This window comes from Micromys minutus (genome assembly GCF_963924665.1).
Source record: "Micromys minutus genome assembly, chromosome: 10".
Lineage (NCBI taxonomy): Eukaryota > Metazoa > Chordata > Mammalia > Rodentia > Muridae > Micromys > Micromys minutus.
This window is the reverse complement of record NC_137979.1, coordinates 11,765,855-11,786,210: the sequence shown is the minus strand read 5'-3', so window position 1 is coordinate 11,786,210 and position 20,356 is coordinate 11,765,855. Positions and strand designations below refer to the sequence as shown.

The 20,356-nt window shown below is 49.3% G+C and overlaps 1 protein-coding gene across 1 annotated transcript in view; it reads left to right on the top strand.

The window, feature by feature from the left end:
• Positions 1–17,700, top strand: part of WNT3A (Wnt family member 3A) — a gene marked incomplete at both ends in the record, with an annotated part of 41,146 nt that extends 23,446 nt beyond the window's left edge. The window contains 2 exons of the mRNA XM_080923634.1: positions 11,154–11,419; positions 17,221–17,700. Coding sequence (XP_080779760.1) covers positions 11,154–11,419; positions 17,221–17,700 — 746 coding nt within the window. The remainder of the gene's footprint in view (positions 1–11,153; positions 11,420–17,220) is intronic.
• Between the last annotated feature and the right edge of the window lie 2,656 nt (positions 17,701–20,356).

The following is a 20,356-nucleotide window of genomic DNA, read 5'->3' as shown; positions in this document are numbered from 1 at the left end:
TCGCAGATCTTCAGTCACATCAGCCTTGGGGCTGAGGGCTGTGCCTGCCCACATTCCTCTGCCTACACCCTTGCCTCCTAGAAGCCACCTGCAGGACAGAGTGAGCCTAGACTGTCTGGTCACAGGATCCCGTCCACTTTCCCCTGAGAGCGCCGGAGAATTTCCTACCAGACAACAGCCTGCACCTCTGCACTGTCCTCCCTGCAAACATAAGTTAGGCCTCAGTTTGCTGCTCCTTCTTCACTCTGTCCCCCCCACTCCCCGAAAGCCCCATCCTCCTCCTGCTCATCCCCCCTCCCCTCGTTCTTGTTCTCCTCTTCTGGAGGCCAGGGAGGGGAGGAAGGAGCCCTCCGTGTGCCCCCAGAAGTGCTGGCTCCAGAAGCCCTGGTGCCCCCCCACCCCCTGCTGCCCGCTGGCCTCGAAGTAATCAATCTGATTGGATTAGGGTCAGGGCAACCCTAATCATGTCAAAGGTTACCCTAGGCTTTGTGGTAAGGACCACAGGGGTGCCTGGCCACCCCTGCCGAGGTGGCCTCTGTTGAACAGAGTTTAACATCTCCCAGACAGCTGTGAGCAAAAGAACCAGCCTCTTGCATGCATGTGAGCTTGTGCAGCCATGTGTTACAGAAAAATGTGTGTGCATGTGTTTTCTATATGCATGTGTGCATGAATGTCTTACTTGGGCATGTGCACTTGTGAATATGAATGTGTTTGTGTGTGTGTTAGTGAGTATGTGTTGTCTGCATGTGTGTCTGTGGATGGGCATATTTCAGTGTGCATTTGTGTGGATGTGCCGTATGTGGGTATGTGTGTGAATATATGAAGGCATTTGCTATGTCTAAATGTGTTCAGATGTGTGCACATGTCAGCACATGTGTACATTTGTGTACCTGTGTGTACATTCATGGGTACTGATTATATATGTACAAATGTGTGACTGGGAGTTATACACAAATGTACATATATGTGCTCAGGTGCATTGTATATACACATGTGGGTGCCTGACTTTCTCTGTGTGGGTGTGACCATGTACATGGTACACATGTGTGTGCCTATGTAAATGTCTTGCCCATTCATGTGTAAATGGGTACCTGTGTTTATACAAGACACATGTGTGCTCATATCTTACTAATCCCATCTACCCTGTGTCAGCCTAGCCTGAAACCCAGGGTGCTACCCTGAGCATGAGGAAGCTCCCAGCCCTTGGATGCTGAGCTGGGTCCTAGAAGGCTCTGCTCTTGCAGCAAAGGTAGCAGAGAGCTCCCTACCTACCTACCTTGGATCAGAAAGCATTTGAAGAATTTTTGAGTACAGGATGTTATGACCAGTTTATGTCCCTTGGGGCAAGCCTCAGACACTTGGAGGCTAGGACTGGATGACTCCCCTGGCAAGATGAAGTGGGTGGGGTGGTTGCAGGGCCAGCCTGGCCAGAGGCAGGGGTCATAGGATGAAGGTCAATAAAACAGCTGGTCAGGCTAGAAGGAGACTTGTGGGAGGCTCACAAAACATGGGGGCCCAGAATCCAGGAAGCAGGCTCTTAAACATCATGTGGCCTAGTGAGGGGACAGCTTTCTTTTGGCTGAGTGAGACATTTGCATGTAAGACATAAAGGAACATGGCCTGGAGCCCACCACCATGGAAACTGGGGTCTCTACCTGCCTGCATACTTGGGTGGCTATGCCTGGGAGTCCTCAGAAGCTCCTAGATGGCTTCCATATGAAGGAAAAGCATCATCTACCACTCCTGCAACACTCCACCCTGTTTGGGGGGTGGTCTCCCCAGGTCCCTAAAGGATCTTGGGGGCTCGATGCTTGTACGCTCATCTCTTATTCACCATGAAGGCTTTATTTGGACCTTGCTGACCTGGAGAGCCTCTCTTACCTTGTGTTGGGTATGTTCCATCTCTCCCTCCTGTGACATACCTTCCGGTCAGCCATACTGTCAGCATATAGTGGTGGGACTTTGTTGGGTCCCCAAGACTTCTAGAGTCACAACTGGTGGAAGAGGTGGTCGCTTACGAACATCAGACTCCCAGTATCTGCTGAATAGTTAGAACCCCTGTCCTTGGTCAACCCACTGAGGAAACTAAGTTTCTTCCCAACTCACCCTCAGCTCTACTTGGCTTCTGGGCAGGGAACAACAGCTTGGCCTCTTCCCCTCCCCCCAGGCAAAACCCCTTCCTGGTGACTGGCTTCAGCTTCGTGGCTCCTCAGGGGGTGGTCCTCAACCTCTCTGTGTGCTCAGCCTATGGAAGGACCAACTCCAATGAGACAGCCAGAGCCTAGGGTTCCGGAGGGACAGAAAGGGCAGCTTTTTAGGGAAGCAGAGTCCCCAAATCCAGGTTGCGACCCCTGACCCCCCCATCCGAAAGTGTTACCATTTACGATGCGTTGGGGGTGGGGGTCCTTCTGGCTCCGGGGGCCTCTCCGGTATATCATTAACTCTCCGCTGTGGGAGGGGGGACCCCGGCCGATATCCCACTGCGCTCGGCTCGGAGCACAATGTCCCTACGAGGACGACAAGATTAAGCACAAGGGAAAAGTGAAAATGCTGTTGGCGATTCACACGCCCTTCGGGGTGTTGAATTAAAGCGTCTGAAAGAGGATTTCCCCTCGCGCCCGACGGCGCGGCGGGCAGCGCATACTTCCAGGTTGCTATGACTGGCTGGCGATCGCCTAATCACCGGCCAGGGGGAAATTCATATAAAATATCGCCGGCCATTGTGGGGCTAACGCGGCGTGACAGTGTCGCACAAAGCCGGATTCATCAGCCCCAGCAGGTCAGCCAGGCGCCCGGCCGCGCGGGCCCGGGCGGTGTCAGGGGCCGCGGCCACGGTGGGGCACCGGCGCATTCCGCTCTCAGGTGGCTCCGGGGCCTTTTGTGCCTCCGTGTGATTACCAAATGCCACCGCGACACCCCCTCCGGGCCGCCCGGCTCCTCGAGGCCAGGAAAAGGGCCTGGGGAGGGAGGGACAGTGGGCAGCCTCGGAGGGGAGGCGCCAGGGCGGGGCCTGGGCTGCAAGCTACCAGCTGGGGCTGCAAGATTCTCCTGTCTGCCCTCAGCCTGCTGTGCTGAACACGGGTGGGGGAAGGGGTGCCCACCCACTGAATGTGTTCTGGAAGCATTTTCAGATAACAGGATGGGAATGGGATAGATGGTTTGTCTTTCCTCAGCGTGACAGGAGAGTGATGCTTCAGTCTGAGCATCTGTGACTATGCCACCCTTGGGCCTTCTTCCCACCAGTGGTCGGAGAGTGAGCTCCCAGTTGGAGTCTGGAAATTGAGGGCACAGGGACCATCTGGAGGGTGTTGCCTTACAAACTTAACCCAGGCTGCCGACCCTAACCCTTCTGTGGTCTCCGGGGGTGGAGGGCTGGGAGGGTGGGGGGGGTGGTGGATGCAATGTGCAGTCATAGGTAAGGGTGAACCTACTGTCTGCTGGGGTTATCTGCTTCTAGCTCTGTGCAGGGTAGCTTCAACAGGAGTAGAGAGTTCTAAATAAACGCATACATAGCATACCTAAAGGTACGTGCACCAAACTTTGGGGCACCCAATTTTCATTTAAAAAGAAGTGCACTACTGGATTTTAAAGGCACAGATTAATATCAGCTCATTACTAGTAGGCAATTTCAATAAACACACGCACATGCATGCGGTGTACTCAGCTCGTGCCTGGTTCTCGAGAGTAGACACCTTCCATACTATTACTCATCTCATTTCTGGTTCTGAGCCTAGTGCCTAGCTCATTATAGACTCATATTCTGGATAGATGATGATAATGGATGAATGAATGAATGGGTAGATGGATGGGTGGATGGATGGGTGGGTGAATGGCTAGGTGGATGGATGGATGGATGGATGGATGGATGGATGGATGATGGGTGGATGGATGGATGGTGGGTAGATGGATGGATGGTGGTTGGATGGATGGATGGATGGATGGATGGATGGATGGATGGATGGTGGATGGATGGATGGATGGATGATGGGTGGATGATGGATGGTGGGTAGATGGATGGATGGTGGTTGGATGGATGGTGGGTAGATGGATGGATGGTGGTTGGATGGATGGGGGGTAGATGGATGGATGAATGAATGGATGGGTGGGTAGATGGATGGATGGTGGGTGGATGGATAATGAGACGATAGATAATTGAATGGGTGGTATTTGGTAGAGGATGGACTGATGATAAATAATGAAATAGATGAAGGGAAATGAAGGAAGCCCAGATACTGACACTTTACTTAAAGCCAGTAAGACCACTGCAAGGCTGGTTTCTGCAGGGAGACTTTGCTCCCCACCCTCAGGATCTGGGTGAAGAGACACTGGCCTCAATTCAAATCCTCCCACCTCATCTCCCTGGTGCTGGAGTTGCCAGCCTGCACCTTCTTGGAATTTGCTTCCTCTATAGAACAACTTCTTCAGGGAGTTTCTTTTCTTCATCTTTACCTGTACCTCATAAATAGGCAGTCTTGGGTCTGAAGAGAGTATCTCCAGCCTGCCAAAGCTCATCTTAGCTCTGCCCCCAGTTGATTCCCCCAGATTGGTAGCACTTGTCTGTAAGAGTCCTGGGCTCAGTAGCCTACAGGCACCCACTCCTTCCTCATTCAACAACCAACAGGCATTTGAAAGGTCTGATTCTGGAGTGAGGTGTGCTCCTGGAAGCCCTCAGCCTTATGCTAGTCATTTCAGCAGAAACTGAAAGGTGTGGTTGCTTGTGGCAGGAAACTTTGCTGTGGTGTGCCCCATTCCCATTTACTCTTTGCAAAGGAGAGAGTTCTGGGACAGTGGCTCATTCACGATGTTTGTTCTAAAACCCGATGGGAATCTGATGAAAGCAAAGGGTTTCCTCTCTGAGAAAATTGCATTTGTTCTCAAGATCCTTGAAAGTACAAGAACCCCAAGTCTGTGTAGAAAGAGTCTTGCTGGATTAAAATCCCTGCCATCATAGGATGTCACCTGAACATTTTGGAGTTCCCCCTTCCCCGTATCCTGTAGATATGCTCTTTGTTATTATTAAATATTTTAAGACTAGAGAAGCATTGCAGGAGTGGTGTGGAAATCTCAGGTCCCCGTCCCCAACAGCCTAGAACACTGCTGTGGTACACGGTCATACTATATCCATTAAAATTATGATCGACCATGAAAGCCAACCTGACTTGGATGACCCGGGTCTTGGTGCCTTGATGTTCCTTCCTAGAGCTCCACCACCCTTCCCCTTTTTCATTGCCAAAATCATCAGCATTTGTAGGAAGGACTTTAATCTGGCTTTAGCAGCTGCCTCCAAACCATTAAGTAGAGAGTATCCATCTTTAGCAAGAAAACCTTGAAGACATACAATCTTACTTAGGAGGTAGATGATATCTATTCACAGCTAGGAATACAGACTCCACACCTTGCATAGAGAGAGTGTGATAGTGATGTCTTGGGGTGGGGGTGGGGTTGCTTAAAGCCTTCAACCTTTTTTGTTTTACCAAAATGTCCCATTTCAAGATCATCTGGCCTGTGGGCTTGCAGCCTACCGCTCCTCCCCTGGCTTCTCAAATGGAGTTTCTGGACTATTTCGTAGCCTTCTTCTGGTCTTTATTTCTTCCCCAACATGTTGAAAGCCAACTTCAGAGCTTGCCCTGCTCTGACTCTTAACCAGGAGCCCCCAAGTCCTCATTTGACAGTAGGGGAAACTGAGGTTCAACAGAAATGAAGGACTTTCTAGCCTGCTCATGACAGAGCTGAGTAAGAATGAACTCTTGTCCACCTCAAGTTTAAGTTCTGTGTTGCTCTCTCCTTCAGAGTACCCTTCCCCTCAAGTGTGTCTGTCAGCTCTAGGCTGTTTGCTTGTGTCTTGATAAGCAGGGAGCCAGAAGCCCTTGTTCTGGGCAGGGCAAGGGCAAGGCCTAGAGTGCTGACCCCTTATCTTTTAGAGCCAAGAAGGGTGGGGGAGGGGCGTTTGGGTGACACTTGAGCTGGATTAGGTAACCCAAAGCTGCCTTGAGACTTGGAATGTGAGGGTGTAGGCAGAGAAGTAGACTTTTGAGTGGCACCCAGAAGGAGGTAGCCCGTGGCCTATGGCCCCACACTCGGCTTCTATGCAGTCAGGTAGAGAAGGCTAGAGCCTTAGGGGCATCAGGAGGAGTGGCTTGGCCCCTTCAAAGATAAAATAGGGGCTGGACAAATCCCCCAACTACATAAAGCTGGGTGTGGTAGCAGACAGCTGTAATTTTAACACCTGGTGGAGTTCAGGGTCCTTCCAGGCTTCACCTAAGCTTCAGGCAAGCTTGGGCTGAAGTCCCTGCCTTAAAAAGAAAGAAAGGAAATAAAAAAATAAAAATAAAATAAGGCTAGGGTCTTTGCTAATCGGAAGGCAGGAGGGTAGGTGGGTGGTGCTGATGCTGGTGCCTCCACAAAGGCTGCTCCAGACCTGTCTCATTTGATGGTAGGCCAGGCTGTCAGATGGACTGAACATTTGTATTAGGAAAGGAAACAAGGTGGAGGGCTTCTCAAGAGAGCTGGGAAAGAGGAGTGCCTCTTCTGGATCCATTCAAGAACACACAATGTGGTAGTCTCCTCCGGGCTCTGACCCAGCCCAGGTCCTGCCTATTCCCCTGATACCACAGACATCGAAGGGGTCACCTGTGCTCTGGAATGGAAATCAACAATGGACAAGATGCAGATCCCACCCATGGGGGAGGATCTAGACTGGAAGTGGATTCCAGCAATGACTCCTGAGGAATTGGCTCAGCTGGCATTTCGGGGAGCCGGAGGGAGGCCACACGTTGGGTAGACTGTGTCTAGGACCTCGGCTGCCGTGCTGAGGAGAGAAACTTCCCAGGGGGGAAATAAAGGTTGAGTGTGACCAGAGGCCAGTGAGAGGCTGAGAAGAGGAAAGCCTGGCTGGCGGTGGGAAACCTTTAGCTTTAGGAGGGGTGTATATCATACTGGCTCTGGGCATGGAGCTGGGCCCGTGCATGTCCAGTATAGGCAACTGAACGCTGGGTGTCCTGAAGGGACTTTGGGAGCTTCTCTGCCGTTCTGGAAGTTCCTTGTGTCCATCTTCTAGTGTTCAGAGTGGACTCCTAAATGCCTGCTGAAGGTGTCCAGCGGCGCTCCAGGCTGGGGGTAGAACAGCTGGATTCTGCAGAAAGCCATCCGGGGAAAGGTTTGTAGAGAGGGCCAAGGGCTCCGTGAGACCTTTGCTAGCCAGCTAGGGATAACCACGGCTCATGCGGTATTCTCAGGATGAGAGTAAACGTGTGTTCTCTGATCCTGTGTGTGGATGCATACTGAGCTTTGTGGGTAAGTCTGAGTTGTGTGTGCAGTTGTTTGCAGTCCCCTGTCCCTGTCAGTTTGGGCTTTGGGACACAGAGTCCCATGAGTTTAGCCTCTTAGATATAGTTTGGGGGAAGCATAGATAGCTTGTGTGTGCAGAAGGGGTTGAAGAGGCCACAACTTAAGTCTCATAATCCCAAGAGGGTCCTCTGGGTATAGCTCCCTGTGCAGGCAGGCCTGTGAGGCTCTCTGTCTGGAATGATTTTTAGCTAGGTGGGTAAAATCTCTGCTAGCCAACATGTCAGACTCATATCCATGTTGCTCAGAACACTGAGCTTACCACAGAGCAAGCACTTGGCACACCTCTATCTGATGTCAAGTAGAGGAGGGAGTGTCTTCTCTCAGTAAGAAATTCCCTATTCATAATCGGTGGGGGGTGTAAACGACCATTATAGAAATGTTTGGGGATTCTCAAAGGAAAAAAAAACAATGAAAAATGGAACTGCCACATGATTCTGTCTCACTCCTGCACAGAGAGCCAGAGAGCTCCATGCTCTCTATAAGGATATTTGCTGTCTATATACTGTGTCTATTGCTGCTTTATTCACCATAGCAGAGAATTGGAAATAACCTAGTTGTCCATCAACAGATGATTTGTGTGTGTGTGTGTGTGTGTGTGTGTGTGTGTGTGTGTGTGTATGCACACTATTTATCTCTTGATTTTTTTTTTTCTTGCTGCCTTTTGTAGCCAATATTATCATTTTAGGATCCAACCATGTAATTTGCTCTCTCAGTCTGAGGCCCCTGGTCCAGACCTACAGTGGATGCCTACAGTAATGGATAATACCAAAGTCTAGACTATTGTTTTTCCTGTATATGAAGACCCAAGATAAAGTATCAGATATAGGTTAGACAGTCAGACTTAATGACCAATCCCCAAACAGAACAGTTACAGCAAAACTGTGGTAAGTTATGTGGTCTCTCTCCTAAGTTTTGTGAGCCCTGGTCTATGTGGTTTTGCAGCTGGATGTTAATAAAACTAGTGTAACTTTCTTTTCTCCCCCTCCTCCTCCCCCTCCTTCTCATGGTCTTCCTTCTCTTCTTCCTCCTGCTCCCTTCTCCTCCTCAACTCCTACAGGTAGATATGCCCTTTCCAGCCATTGAAACTTCAACACGTGATTTCTCTTTCCTTTGGTTAAGTCAAAAACTTTCTTCTTTTATTCTGCGGCATTCCTTGTGCACATCCAGGTTGCCAGCATCACCTCTCTTGATTCCAGAGCCACCATTAGGTAAAACAAGAATGGCTTGGCCACAAGCACTGTGACATTGCCACTGTCTGATTCCCAGGCAATCTCCTGAGACAATCCTGTGAGTTTTATATTTGTAACACGGATACTCTGCTCAAAGGGCTAATTATGTCTGAAAAGAGCAGCCGAGGGCTGCACGAAACTCTACCACACTGCTCAGAACGTGCAATTTAAAAACTCGATATTTCTAGAACTTTCCTTGTGTATGCAGCGCTGGGGATGGAAAATTAGGCCTCACAAATACTTGACAAGCAGCTTCCCACAAGCCATCTCTCTAGGACCCCAAATGTTCCATTTAGTGTTTTCTAGTTATAGCAAGATGTGGGTAACTGAAGCCTCTGATAAGGGGGATTCCTGTGTTGCCACACTGTCCCTCTCATGATGGACCACTTTTTTCTCACATCCTTACTAAGCCTCTGTCCCTGAATGATCCCCATGTTTATATGACATAGATAGCACCCTGCTGATTTGCACTGCACCCCAACTGGTGGAAAGGAGCAGCAGGCCGGGTACATCTAGTGTATGTTACTCAGGAATGAATCTCTCTATAAAAGGGATTTAGTAGAGTGGCTTACGGGCTGTGATCTGGCTAGTGCAGCAATGGCTGTCTTTCAGTAGAAAGCTCAAGAGTCCAGTTTCGTCCATAGACTGAACATCTTAGCTGCTCTTCAGTGTACACTGAAATCCCAAGAAATGGGTTCTAAAGTCAGTGACGGAATAAGCTTACCAGTGAGAGGGGGCAAGCAGGTCAAAAGTAAAAACCTGCTCCCATGTCCTTTGTGTAGGCTGCCATCAGAAGGTGTGGCTCAGATTTAGGGTGGGTTTTCTGACCTCCAACGATCCAATCAAGAAAACTCTCTCCTAGGGTGTGGTTTCACACACCAATGATCCCGGGAGGCAGAGACAGGCAGGTGTCTGTGTGTCCTGAGGTAGCTTAGTCGACCTAGTGAGTTGCCGGTCAGCCAGGGCTTTGTAGAGAGGATCTGTCTTAAAACAAAAATAAAGCCAGATGGTGGTGACACCTGCCTTTAATCCAAGCACTTGGGAGGCAGAGGTAGACGGATCTCTGAGTTCGAAGACAATCAGGGCTGCACAGAGGACCCCTCACAGGTGTACCCAGCAGGTTCCCCTTTAATTAATTCCAGATATAGTCAAGTTGACAAACCAAGAATAGCTATCTTGGCTGAACTTGAACTCAAAGCAATCCTTCTGCCTCAGTTTTCCACATGCAGGGATTGCAGGTGTGTAACATAAGTTCTGGTTTGAAAAAATCTCTTGTTACTTTTGTTTATTCTTAATGTTTATTTGTAGTGTTGATGATCTAATTTTCCTTTTGTTTCTCAATGGGATATCATGTAGCACAGGTTAGCCTTGAACTGTCTCAGGCTAAAGATGAATCTGGAGCTCTGCTTTGCAGGTTCCACCTCTGGAGTGATTGGGTACAGAGTGCATAACTGTCCCATGTACGTGGTGCTAGGGATGAGAACACAGTCTACATTCGGGCTGAGCAAGCACACTGCCAACTGAGCTACATCCCCAGGCCCTGTTTTTATCGACACACTTGTAGGTATTTTTAAGGCGCTGTGCCATATTTCAGTATAGGATTATATTTTTAAAATGATCCAATCAGGGTTCTCAGCATGTCCATTGAGAGCAGTCAAAATCCATTTAAAGCCATTTTTAAAAATACGGTCACTTGTCCACTATCCTCACATGGCTGTTCAGTGGCACATCAGACCCTTTATCTGACATTTGGATCATCTTCCTTCCCCCGTCTTCCCAGGCCTGGCTCCATAACTAACCCACTCTGTTTCCTGTCAGGAAATGAATGAAGTACTTTCTGTGCCTGGCTCATTCACTTATGTCCTTTGCGTCTGTCAGTCTTGCTGCAAGTGGCAGGGTCTCATTCTTATTTATGATTAAATAATATTTCATTGTGTGCACCGTAGAGCACAAAGCTCACCCAGGGCTGGTATAAAGCCACACACACAGAGAGATCGAGAGAGAGAGAGAGAGAGAGAGAGAGAGAGAGAGAGAGAGAGAGAGAGAGGTGACTCAGAACAGCAGTTTTAGAGATAAATCTGAATATTCACACCCGGTTGCTTTTCAGCCAAAGGTATGAATATACATTCGAGAAAAAAAAAAGTCTCTCTGAGGAATGGTGCTGAGAAATTGGATAACTAGATCAACATCGAACCACCCCCCACCCCCATCTCCTACACACAGAACCCAACTCTGTGTAAGACCTGAAACTACTGGGAAAAAAGCATAGGGCTGGGCATGGTGATGGTACCTTTAATCCCTCAAAAGGTAGAGGCAGACTTTGTGAGTTCAAGGCCAGCCTGGTGTACATAGAGCATTGCAGGCCAGCTGGAGCTCTATGACGATTCCCTACTTCAACAGAAACAACAACAACTACACACACACACACACACACACACACACACACTTGGGATGCTAGTCATTTGGACCAATATGGTGAGACCCTGTGAGTACTGAGCTCTCTTTTCTCAGCCCTGGTTTTTGGATTCCAGCCTTCCTCGCCTGGCCTCCATAACCCCCCATCTCCTTCCTCTGCAGCCACCCGGGAGTCAGCCTTTGTCCACGCCATCGCTTCCGCTGGAGTGGCCTTCGCAGTGACCCGCTCCTGTGCAGAGGGATCAGCCGCCATCTGTGGGTGCAGCAGCCGTCTCCAGGGCTCCCCAGGGGAGGGCTGGAAGTGGGGTGGCTGTAGTGAGGACATTGAATTTGGAGGAATGGTCTCTCGGGAGTTTGCCGACGCCAGGGAGAACCGGCCAGATGCCCGCTCTGCTATGAACCGTCACAACAACGAGGCTGGGCGCCAGGTACGTGCACAGAGCCCCAGGGCTGTAGAACAAGGGCTGCTTTTTCCAGTGGGGCAGTGGGACAAGGGGTAGAGGGGAACGGCTCTTGGTGACCAGGCTGCTCTGTTTGCCTTCTATCGAGGGACATTGTGACACTACCTAGCTGTACCTCAAGTGTCCAGTGTGTTCCCAGAGGATGCCAAGCTCACCTGCGGACTTAGGGTTCCTGGAAGTAGACAGGTGGAGGGAGGCAGCTGCAGAGCTTGTAGTCTCTGAGGATTTCGTGGTGAGGAGGTATTCATGGGAGGACAGACATGAGGGGAGAAGCAGAGGGATGGGGGGTGCTTATGTATAGCAGATACAGGTTGAACTGAGAGAGAGGGTTAGCATGATAGAGGTGATTGATCCAGGCTATTGATACAGGGGGAGGGGGAGAGAGACTAAGAGACAGATACACAGAGATAGAGACACGCAGAGACCAAGGCTTACAGACAGATACACAGAGAGGGGTAGAGAGACAGAGAAAGACAAATACAGACCGAGACATTCAGAGACACACAGACACACACACACACACACACACACACACACACACACACACACACACACGGATTATCATGAGAATTTGGAAATAGAAAAGGGAACCATGCTAACAACACTGTTGAAGGTTCCCTTCCGGTGGCTGGGTTACACCTGGATCTCAGAGGCCGACACCGGGATTTCAGGAGAAGAAGGTCTAAACTTTCACACACAGACTGTCTCTTCAGAAATGAGATGAGCTCATACCTCCGTCACCCAAAGAGCCCTGCTTCTCTTCTCCGAGAATGAGTGTCCAGATAGGTAGTGCTCAGCAGCACAGCAGAGCCAAGAACGGAGTCAAGGACTTGAGAGGGGCCTCACACTACCCAGGACAAACTGTCACAGTAAAACTTACTTCAATACATAAGGGACTTCCGACCTTTGACCTCTTCCTTAAGCCCAACCCTAGCCCAGAGGCTCTTATCCTTCAGACGTCGGACAGGACTGCATTTTTCCTCTGGATAGCCCAGCTCTCCAGAATGAATAGAGGGGGTTCCTAGAACAGGGCAGTCAGATCACTTTACAGTGAGTTTGTTGTAGTGACAACTGCCTCCTACCTGTAGGAATTTCCAGAAAGCAGTGTGCGGTGCAGGGGTAGTGGTGCAGGTCTTTAATCTTAGCACTCCAGAAGCAGAGGCTAGAGATTTTCTGAGATCAGTGCCAGCCTGGCCTACCTAGAGAGTTCCAGGACAGCCAAGGATGCATAGAGATATACTGTCTCTACCAAAACCAAACCAAAACAGAATTTCCAGAAAGCATGCAATTAAAAAAAAAAAAAAAAAAAAAAAAACCAAGAGTTTGACTAGGAGTGATGGTTCAGACCCTGGCAATCCCAGCACCTGGGGACCTGAGGCAGGAGGATTATGAGTTTGAGTCTGGTCTATATTGTGACTTTGAGTACAGTATGGGCTGTATAGTGAGACCTTGTCTAAACAAACAAACAACAAAACAAAAACAAGAAACAAATAAAAACACCTAACTTTTATTTTTAAAAAATCAAACAGAATGTGTGTATGAAAACTTCACAAAAACTATCAGTATTCCTGGGAAGATTAAAGGTTGTACCTGTGACACTGAAACATTTTTTTCTAAGGGGGTGAAGAAGAAGAGCTCTTGGAAATTTAAAATATGGGGCCTGCAAGATGGCACAGCAGATAAATGCTCTTGCCTCCGAGGCTGACAACCTGAGTCCAGTTTCTACAATCCACAAAGTAGAAGAACACCCTGTGCAAGTTGTCCTCTGTTTGTCACATTCTGACATGCATGTGTGTGTTTATATATGCTCTATGTAGTCCCAGCTGTCCTGAAAGTCACTACGTAGAACAGACTGCTCTAGAACTTAGAGATCTGCCTGTTTCTGCTTTAGGGTGCTGGGATTTAAAATATGTGACATCATATCTGATCTTCAGTGCTTTAAAAAAAATTAATAATGTGCGGGGTAGGTGTGGTGCACATCTTTAATCCCAGCACTTGGGAGGCAAAGGCAGTTGGATCTCTGAATTTCAGACTAGCCTGGTCTACAGAGTGAGTTCCAGGACAGCCAGGGGTACACAGAGAAACTGTCTCAAAAACACAAAACAAAACCAAACAAATCAATAACGTTAATATACAATAAAAATATTTCATTAGGAGGTTAGAAGGGTATGTTCACGAGAGGCAAGGGCTGGTGAAGACTTAAGGCGTGGCGCTTCCCTGGAACTAAGGTTTTAGAGCACACAGGCAGAACTGCAAGGATGGGGAAGACAGATAGAGAGATGGTTGGGGTCAACACCTCTTGATGCAATTTTTGGAGGAACAGCATTTGGTTCTCAGCATCTACACAGAGGGACTCACAACAGGCTCCAAGAAACCTGCTACCTATTTCTGGCACCTGCACACACATGGCCACCTTAACACACACACACACACACACACACACACACACACACACACATGTGCATAAAAACTTTTAATATCCAAAAATGGGGAAAACCATCATCCCCAAGATATATTATGAAATTCAGAGCACAACCTAGAGAAACTTTAACACTTCAAAAGACTACTTGTCGTTCCTACAAAGGATGTGATGGTGAGCAGCAAGGGTGTCGTTGGAAGCAAGAAGAAATCTGAGCAACACTTTCAGGATGCTTGGTGACAGATGATTTTAATCCAAGAATTTTATTCCCAGCTACACTGTGAAAAGATTTGCTTTTCTACTATGGTAGAAAAGATCTGACTTTAGACAGTATCATTTCCCAAGGTTTACCAGATGGCAAAATGTTTTGAAGGGGTATTAAAAAAATTTTTTATTACATTCTGTGTGTGTGTGTGTGTGTGTGTGTGTGTGTGTGTGTGTGTGTGTGTGTGTGTAGGTGTGTGTGTGTGTAGGTGTGTCAGTGTGTGTGTAGGTGTGTGTTTGAGTGTATGATTCAGTGTGTGTGTAGAAGTTAGGGGACAAGTTTCAAGAGTTGTTTTTTCTAACTTCCTTCCTTCCTTCCTTCTTTTCTTTCTTCCTTCCTTCATTTCTTTTCTCTGTGTAGCCTTGCCTATCTTAGAACTTACTCTGTGAACCAGGTTGGCCTCACACTCAGAGATCCACCTGTCCCTGTCTCCCGAGTGCTGGGATTAAAGTTGTGTGCCACCACTGCCTAGCAGGATTTTCTTATTTCACCATAGAGTTCCTGGGATGGAACATGGGTAACTAACTTAGTGGCAGACCTTTACCCACTGAGCTACCTTACCAGCCCTACTTATTGATTGATTGATAGATTTTGTTTTTATTTTTGTTTGAGACAAGGTTTTATTGTCTTCCAAGCTGACTTGAATTTTCAATGTAGCCATCTTCCAACCTCCTTCTTCTACCTTCCGAGTGCTGGGACTACAGACATGTACCACCACTTTCAATTGATAAGATGCTGGGGATCCAATCCAGGCCTTCATGCCCAGCTTGCTAGGCAGAGACCCCACCAACTGAACATTGGTGTGTGAGAGTATCAGATCCCCTGGAAATGGAATTAAAGACATTTTGAGTTGCGATATGGTTTCTGGGCATTGAACTCAGGACCTCTGGAAGAGCAGTCAATGCTCTTAACCACTGAGCCATCTTTCCATCCCATTATTAGACATCTTAAAAATGCTGTTTAGAGATGAGAAAATACATGATGGGGCGTGTTAATCACACAACAGAAAGTTGTGTAGGAAAGGACATGTCCCCTTAGAGCATGCCTGCTAACGTTGGTAGTGGGGAAGGGTAAGAAAGCAGCTCAAAGTCAGGTGAGGTACAAGCAGGTTTGAACCCTGAATGATTGGTGTATTAAGCCCATGTTGTCCAATACAAATCTTGCAAGCCACAGCTGGAGCTGCTTGAATTGTCACTAGCCTTCAGGTAGTTATATTGAAAGGATACCCAAGGCCAGGCAGTGGTGGTGCATGCCTTTAATCCCAGCACTCTGAGACAGAGGCAGGTGGATCTCTGTGAGTGAGAGGTCAGCCTGATCTTCAAAGTTAGTTCCAAGATAGCTGAGGCTGTTATACAGAGAAACCCTGAGTTGAAAAACAAAACAAGGGGCTGGAGAGATGGTTCCGAGGTTAAGAGCACTGAGTGCTTCTCCTGAGGTCCTGAGTTCAATTCCCAGCACCTACATGGTGACTCACAACCATCTGTGATGAGATCTGATGCCCTCTTCTGGTGTGTCTGAAGACAGCAACAGTGTACTCGTATATGATTAATAAATAAATATTTAAAAAACCAAAACAACAAAAAAGTTCAAATACACTTGGAGTAACAGTCTTGCAGTGTATCTCAGGCGAGCCTCCAGCTCTCAAGGCCCCACCAGCCTTCACATCCTCAGTGTCACTGAGATCGTAGTCATGCTCCAGCATGCTGAGCTGGTCTTGATCTTTCCGTCCATGACAGGTGAACCATTACCGTAGGGAAGATAGTGGCCAGTGACCCATAGAGATGACCTAAGAGTTTCCTGCCTCCGTTTAAAATGTTTTAAATGGCAATGGAACATACTTACTAGAGGCAATGAGACCTCAGTTTGGGAACATAATGCACTGTGGCCAATCCGGCTAGGAAGTATCCTTATCACCTGAAAAGTTATTTCAGCCAGGCATGGTGGTGCGTATCTGCCACGCCAGCACTTGGAGGCCCAAGCAGGAGAACTGCCATGAGTTCAAGGCTAGCCTGGGCTATGTACCGTTCAAGGCTACATAGTGGGAACCTGTCTCAAAATAATTTTTTCTTCTGTTTGAACGTTCAAAGCCTCCTACTCTAAAACTTGAAACCGTTCTTTATCTACTGTGGTGGCCACTTTGTGCTACAGAATGCCAGCAGGTATATGTTTCTCCCTTCCAACGATGACCTCTTCAAGTTCCTTCTTAGCCTCGCCACAGTTGGGGCCCAGCGTCCAGCATGAGAACTTTGGCCGCAGCCAGATCTAAGCAGTAGCTCGCCCGGTGGCCAGCTTGTCCTTTCGCTAGTGCAGCGGATGCTGAACTTACGAATTCAGTATCCTGCCTGCTTTTCCTACTTTGAGGCTTAAAGACTCGGTGTGTGTTTTGCACATACAGTGCATGTTGGAATGGAAGAGGAAAGATACCGGGAGCTGCCCAGAGCAGGTGCTTACAACCTGGGTGGGAAGGCTAGAAGGCTGGTAAAGAGGGACTGGCAGTGGTCCCTGTGCTAGAGGGGGCTTGGCATCTGAGGACAATGAACGGGGCCACTGTACACAGTTCTGATGGTTGTATGCCCCCTTGTCCCCACTGATTTTCCTACAGAAAAGGAGGCAGGATTCCTTCTCGAAGCACCTGTTTCTTCCTTTTAAAAGGGAGCAAGGTCTCCACTGTTCATAGGGAAAGCTGCTGTTCATCCTGGCCCTGTGAGTAGAGGGACCGCTCTCAGCATCCCTGCACAGGCAGGACGCCTAGTCTTCACTCTGTAGCATCTGTTCTCCACATCATCCCTCCAGCGTCCCCACCCTGTCCCCCTGAAGCTCCCCGCATCCTGCACTCTGTCCTAGACACTCCTGCAAAGAGAATTAGCTGGGCCTACACGGAGAGAGAAGCTCCCAGGCCCCTGAGCCTTGGGTTTGGTAGAGAAGACCCAGGTCACCATAGAGAAGATAGCGGCACTAGGTGTCCAATGAGAGCAGTCTGGGAGGCTTTATGGAGCAGGCGGGCTGTAAGCAAAGAGCAGATCCCCTGGTTGAGCCCCCCCCAGGAGACCAGTGCAGACACAGGCTTATGTGCTTCCTCCCCAGGCCATTGCTAGTCACATGCACCTCAAGTGCAAATGCCACGGACTATCTGGCAGCTGTGAAGTGAAGACCTGCTGGTGGTCGCAGCCGGACTTCCGCACCATCGGGGATTTCCTCAAAGACAAGTACGATAGCGCCTCGGAGATGGTGGTAGAGAAACACCGAGAGTCTCGTGGCTGGGTGGAGACCTTGAGGCCACGTTACACGTACTTCAAGGTGCCGACAGAGCGCGACCTGGTCTACTACGAGGCCTCACCCAACTTCTGCGAGCCCAACCCTGAAACCGGCTCCTTCGGGACGCGTGACCGCACCTGCAATGTGAGCTCGCACGGCATAGACGGGTGCGACCTGTTGTGCTGCGGGCGTGGGCATAACGCGCGTACTGAGCGACGGAGGGAGAAATGCCACTGCGTTTTCCACTGGTGCTGCTACGTCAGCTGCCAGGAGTGCACGCGTGTCTATGATGTGCACACTTGCAAGTAGGAGGGCTCCTAACAGAGGGAGCAGGGTTCATTCCTAGGGGCAAGATTCCTACCTGGGGGCGGGGTTCCTACTTGGAGGGGTCTCTTACCTAGGGACCCAGTTTTTACTTGAGGGCGAGGTTCCTACCTGTGAGAGTCTCCTACCTAAGGACCTGGTTTCTGCCTTCAGCCTGGGCTCCTATTTGGGATCTGGGTTCCTTTTTAGGGGAGAAGCTCCTGCCTGGGATACGGGTTTCTACCTGAGGGTGGGGCTCCACTTGGGGATGGAATTCCAATTTGGGCCAGAGGTCCTACCTCATACGACTTGGGCTCTTCTCTTGACCCGACAGGGCTCAAACAGAGACAGGTAAACTACTCCCTCAACTAGGTGGGGTTCGTGGATGGGCGGGAGGGGAGAGATTAGGGTCCCTCCTCCCAGAGGCACTGATCTATCTAGATAGAAAAGAGGGTGCTTCAGGGTGGGCCCTATTGGGCTTGAGGATCCAGTGGGGGTGGGACTTCTGGAGACCCCCTTCCGTTTGGGCAAGGCTTCATTGAAGATTCATGGGATGGAGCTCCGGGGATAGAGGAGTTCCTGAGCGAGCCGCGGCTCCGAGCAGGCCATCCAGCATCTGACTCCTTTCCAGTCCTGGTGTAAGGTTCAACTTGCAAGCCTCATCTGTGCCGAGTAGGATCTCCTGGCAATATGAGCCAGGGAGAAAAACTCAGGGTGATACCAAGACCTAACCCCAGGCCTGGTAACCTCTTTTAAAGCTCTGTACCCCTTCTGTCTGGGTTTTCCTATTCTGGGCAGAGCTTTCCTGAGGAAGATTTGCAGCCCCCTTCCCCCCCCCCCCCGAGTTCAAGTGAACACCCAAGGAACAGACTCTATCCTGAGTAGAGAGGGTTTTTAAGGGGTTGGGGGCTGCTAGGAAGGATCCTGGGGCATGACACCCTCCTACCATAGCCTGCCTCTGCCCTGACACCACAGGAAACAGCTTATCTTGCTCAGTGATGCTCAGGCCCCCAGTGCCTCAGAGATGTTGCCTCACTTTGAGTTGTATGAACATGGGGACATGGAGACACAATCAATCAAGCTGCAGAGACAGGGTTGTTTCCTGGAGCCACCATGTTCAGGACTCGTCCGATCCCCAGAGCCTGCTGTTGAGGCAATGATCACCAGGTCTGTTTGCCGCTAGCCAGTCCCCAAGCTTCTTTAGTGTCTGTCTGACCTGGAGGTGAGATGCTATGGCCTGTCTGCCACGAGAGCTTCCTGATCACTGCCACTGTGAATTATTCCCACCTCCAGGCAGGGGAAGGGGCGTGGCCACATAGGAGTGTGCCCCAAGAGCACGGAAGAGGAACAGAGGCTCCACACGGGGTGACCAACCGTCTTCTGCCTGGAACGTTGCGTTTGCGGTTATAATTTCCTTTCAATGCTGCTATATCTACCAACCACTGGATTTAGACAAAAGTGATTTTTTTTCTTTTTTTTTTTTCTTTTCTTTCTATGAAAGAAATTATTTTAGTTTATAGTATGTTTGTTTCAAATAATGGGGAAAGTAAAAAAGAGAGAGAGAGAAAAAAAAAAAACAAGTTTGTGGTTTGTACTAGATTTCCCCATTTATTAACATTCATTAGGTTCTCAGGCTGGTGGAGTTCGGCATGGAATTCTTCGATGATCCGCCCCCACCCCACCCCAGGGTAATCCACATCTCCCTGTCCTTGTCACTTGTGGTGGGTCTGCGCTGTGATGAGAACCTGAGGAGAGACTGCAAGGGAGGGCTGTGGGGTCAGAATTCCAAGAACAGAGAATTGAAATAACTGTCAGGAAAGGAGCAAAGCATGCAACAGGGTAGATTTGAGAGCTTGAATAGAGGGGTGCAGGTGGGGGTTCAGTTTAAGCAAGCATGGGAGTTGTGGAGACACACAGTAACTAGGAGGCTTTGGTAGGTCCAGTGAACAGATGACAGTCACAGGAGAAGCTTAACCAAGACCCTTCACACACTGGTGATAGAGGAGAGACGGAGCAGGTCCCCTCCCTGTGACTTCATCCTCATACAGCTCACATCCCAGCAGCACCGTGTTTACAGTAGGCAGCCCTTGGTATTTGAGGACAGTGGCCTGGCTTGCTCCTGATGGCCTTTTATGTGTAGGGTAAATAGATCTAGGAGCACACTCAAGTCCTCAGAGTCTGTCACCGGGAATGTTTCTGATTCCCACCGAAGGGAAGCTCGGGGAGGGGGTGGACTTTGCTCAGGAGCTGCCATACTCCTCCCACTTGCTTTCAGAGGGGCTCCCAGGGCCTCAGCTAAGACAGGCAGGGGTAATCCTCCTGTTGGCAAACCAAATGATGGGGCAGGTGTCAGGGCACCATGGAAGTGAGGCTGGAGGTCTCTCTCAAAGTCATACTTTAAGGCCACATGTCTGCTTGAGAAAGTCTACCATGTCTCTGGTCCTTTCCATGTTTCCCCCATATCCATCCCTATACTGTCCCCACCTCCAAGTCCTATCCTGATATCCAGATACCAGAGCCATGAATGTCCTGAGAAGCTGAGTGCAGCATGCCCAGACCTACCTCTCAAACACCCAAGTTGAAGCTAAGCACTCTTACAATCCTAGCACTTGGGAGACAGAGGCAGATGCATCTCTGAATTTGAGGCCAACCTGGTCTTTAG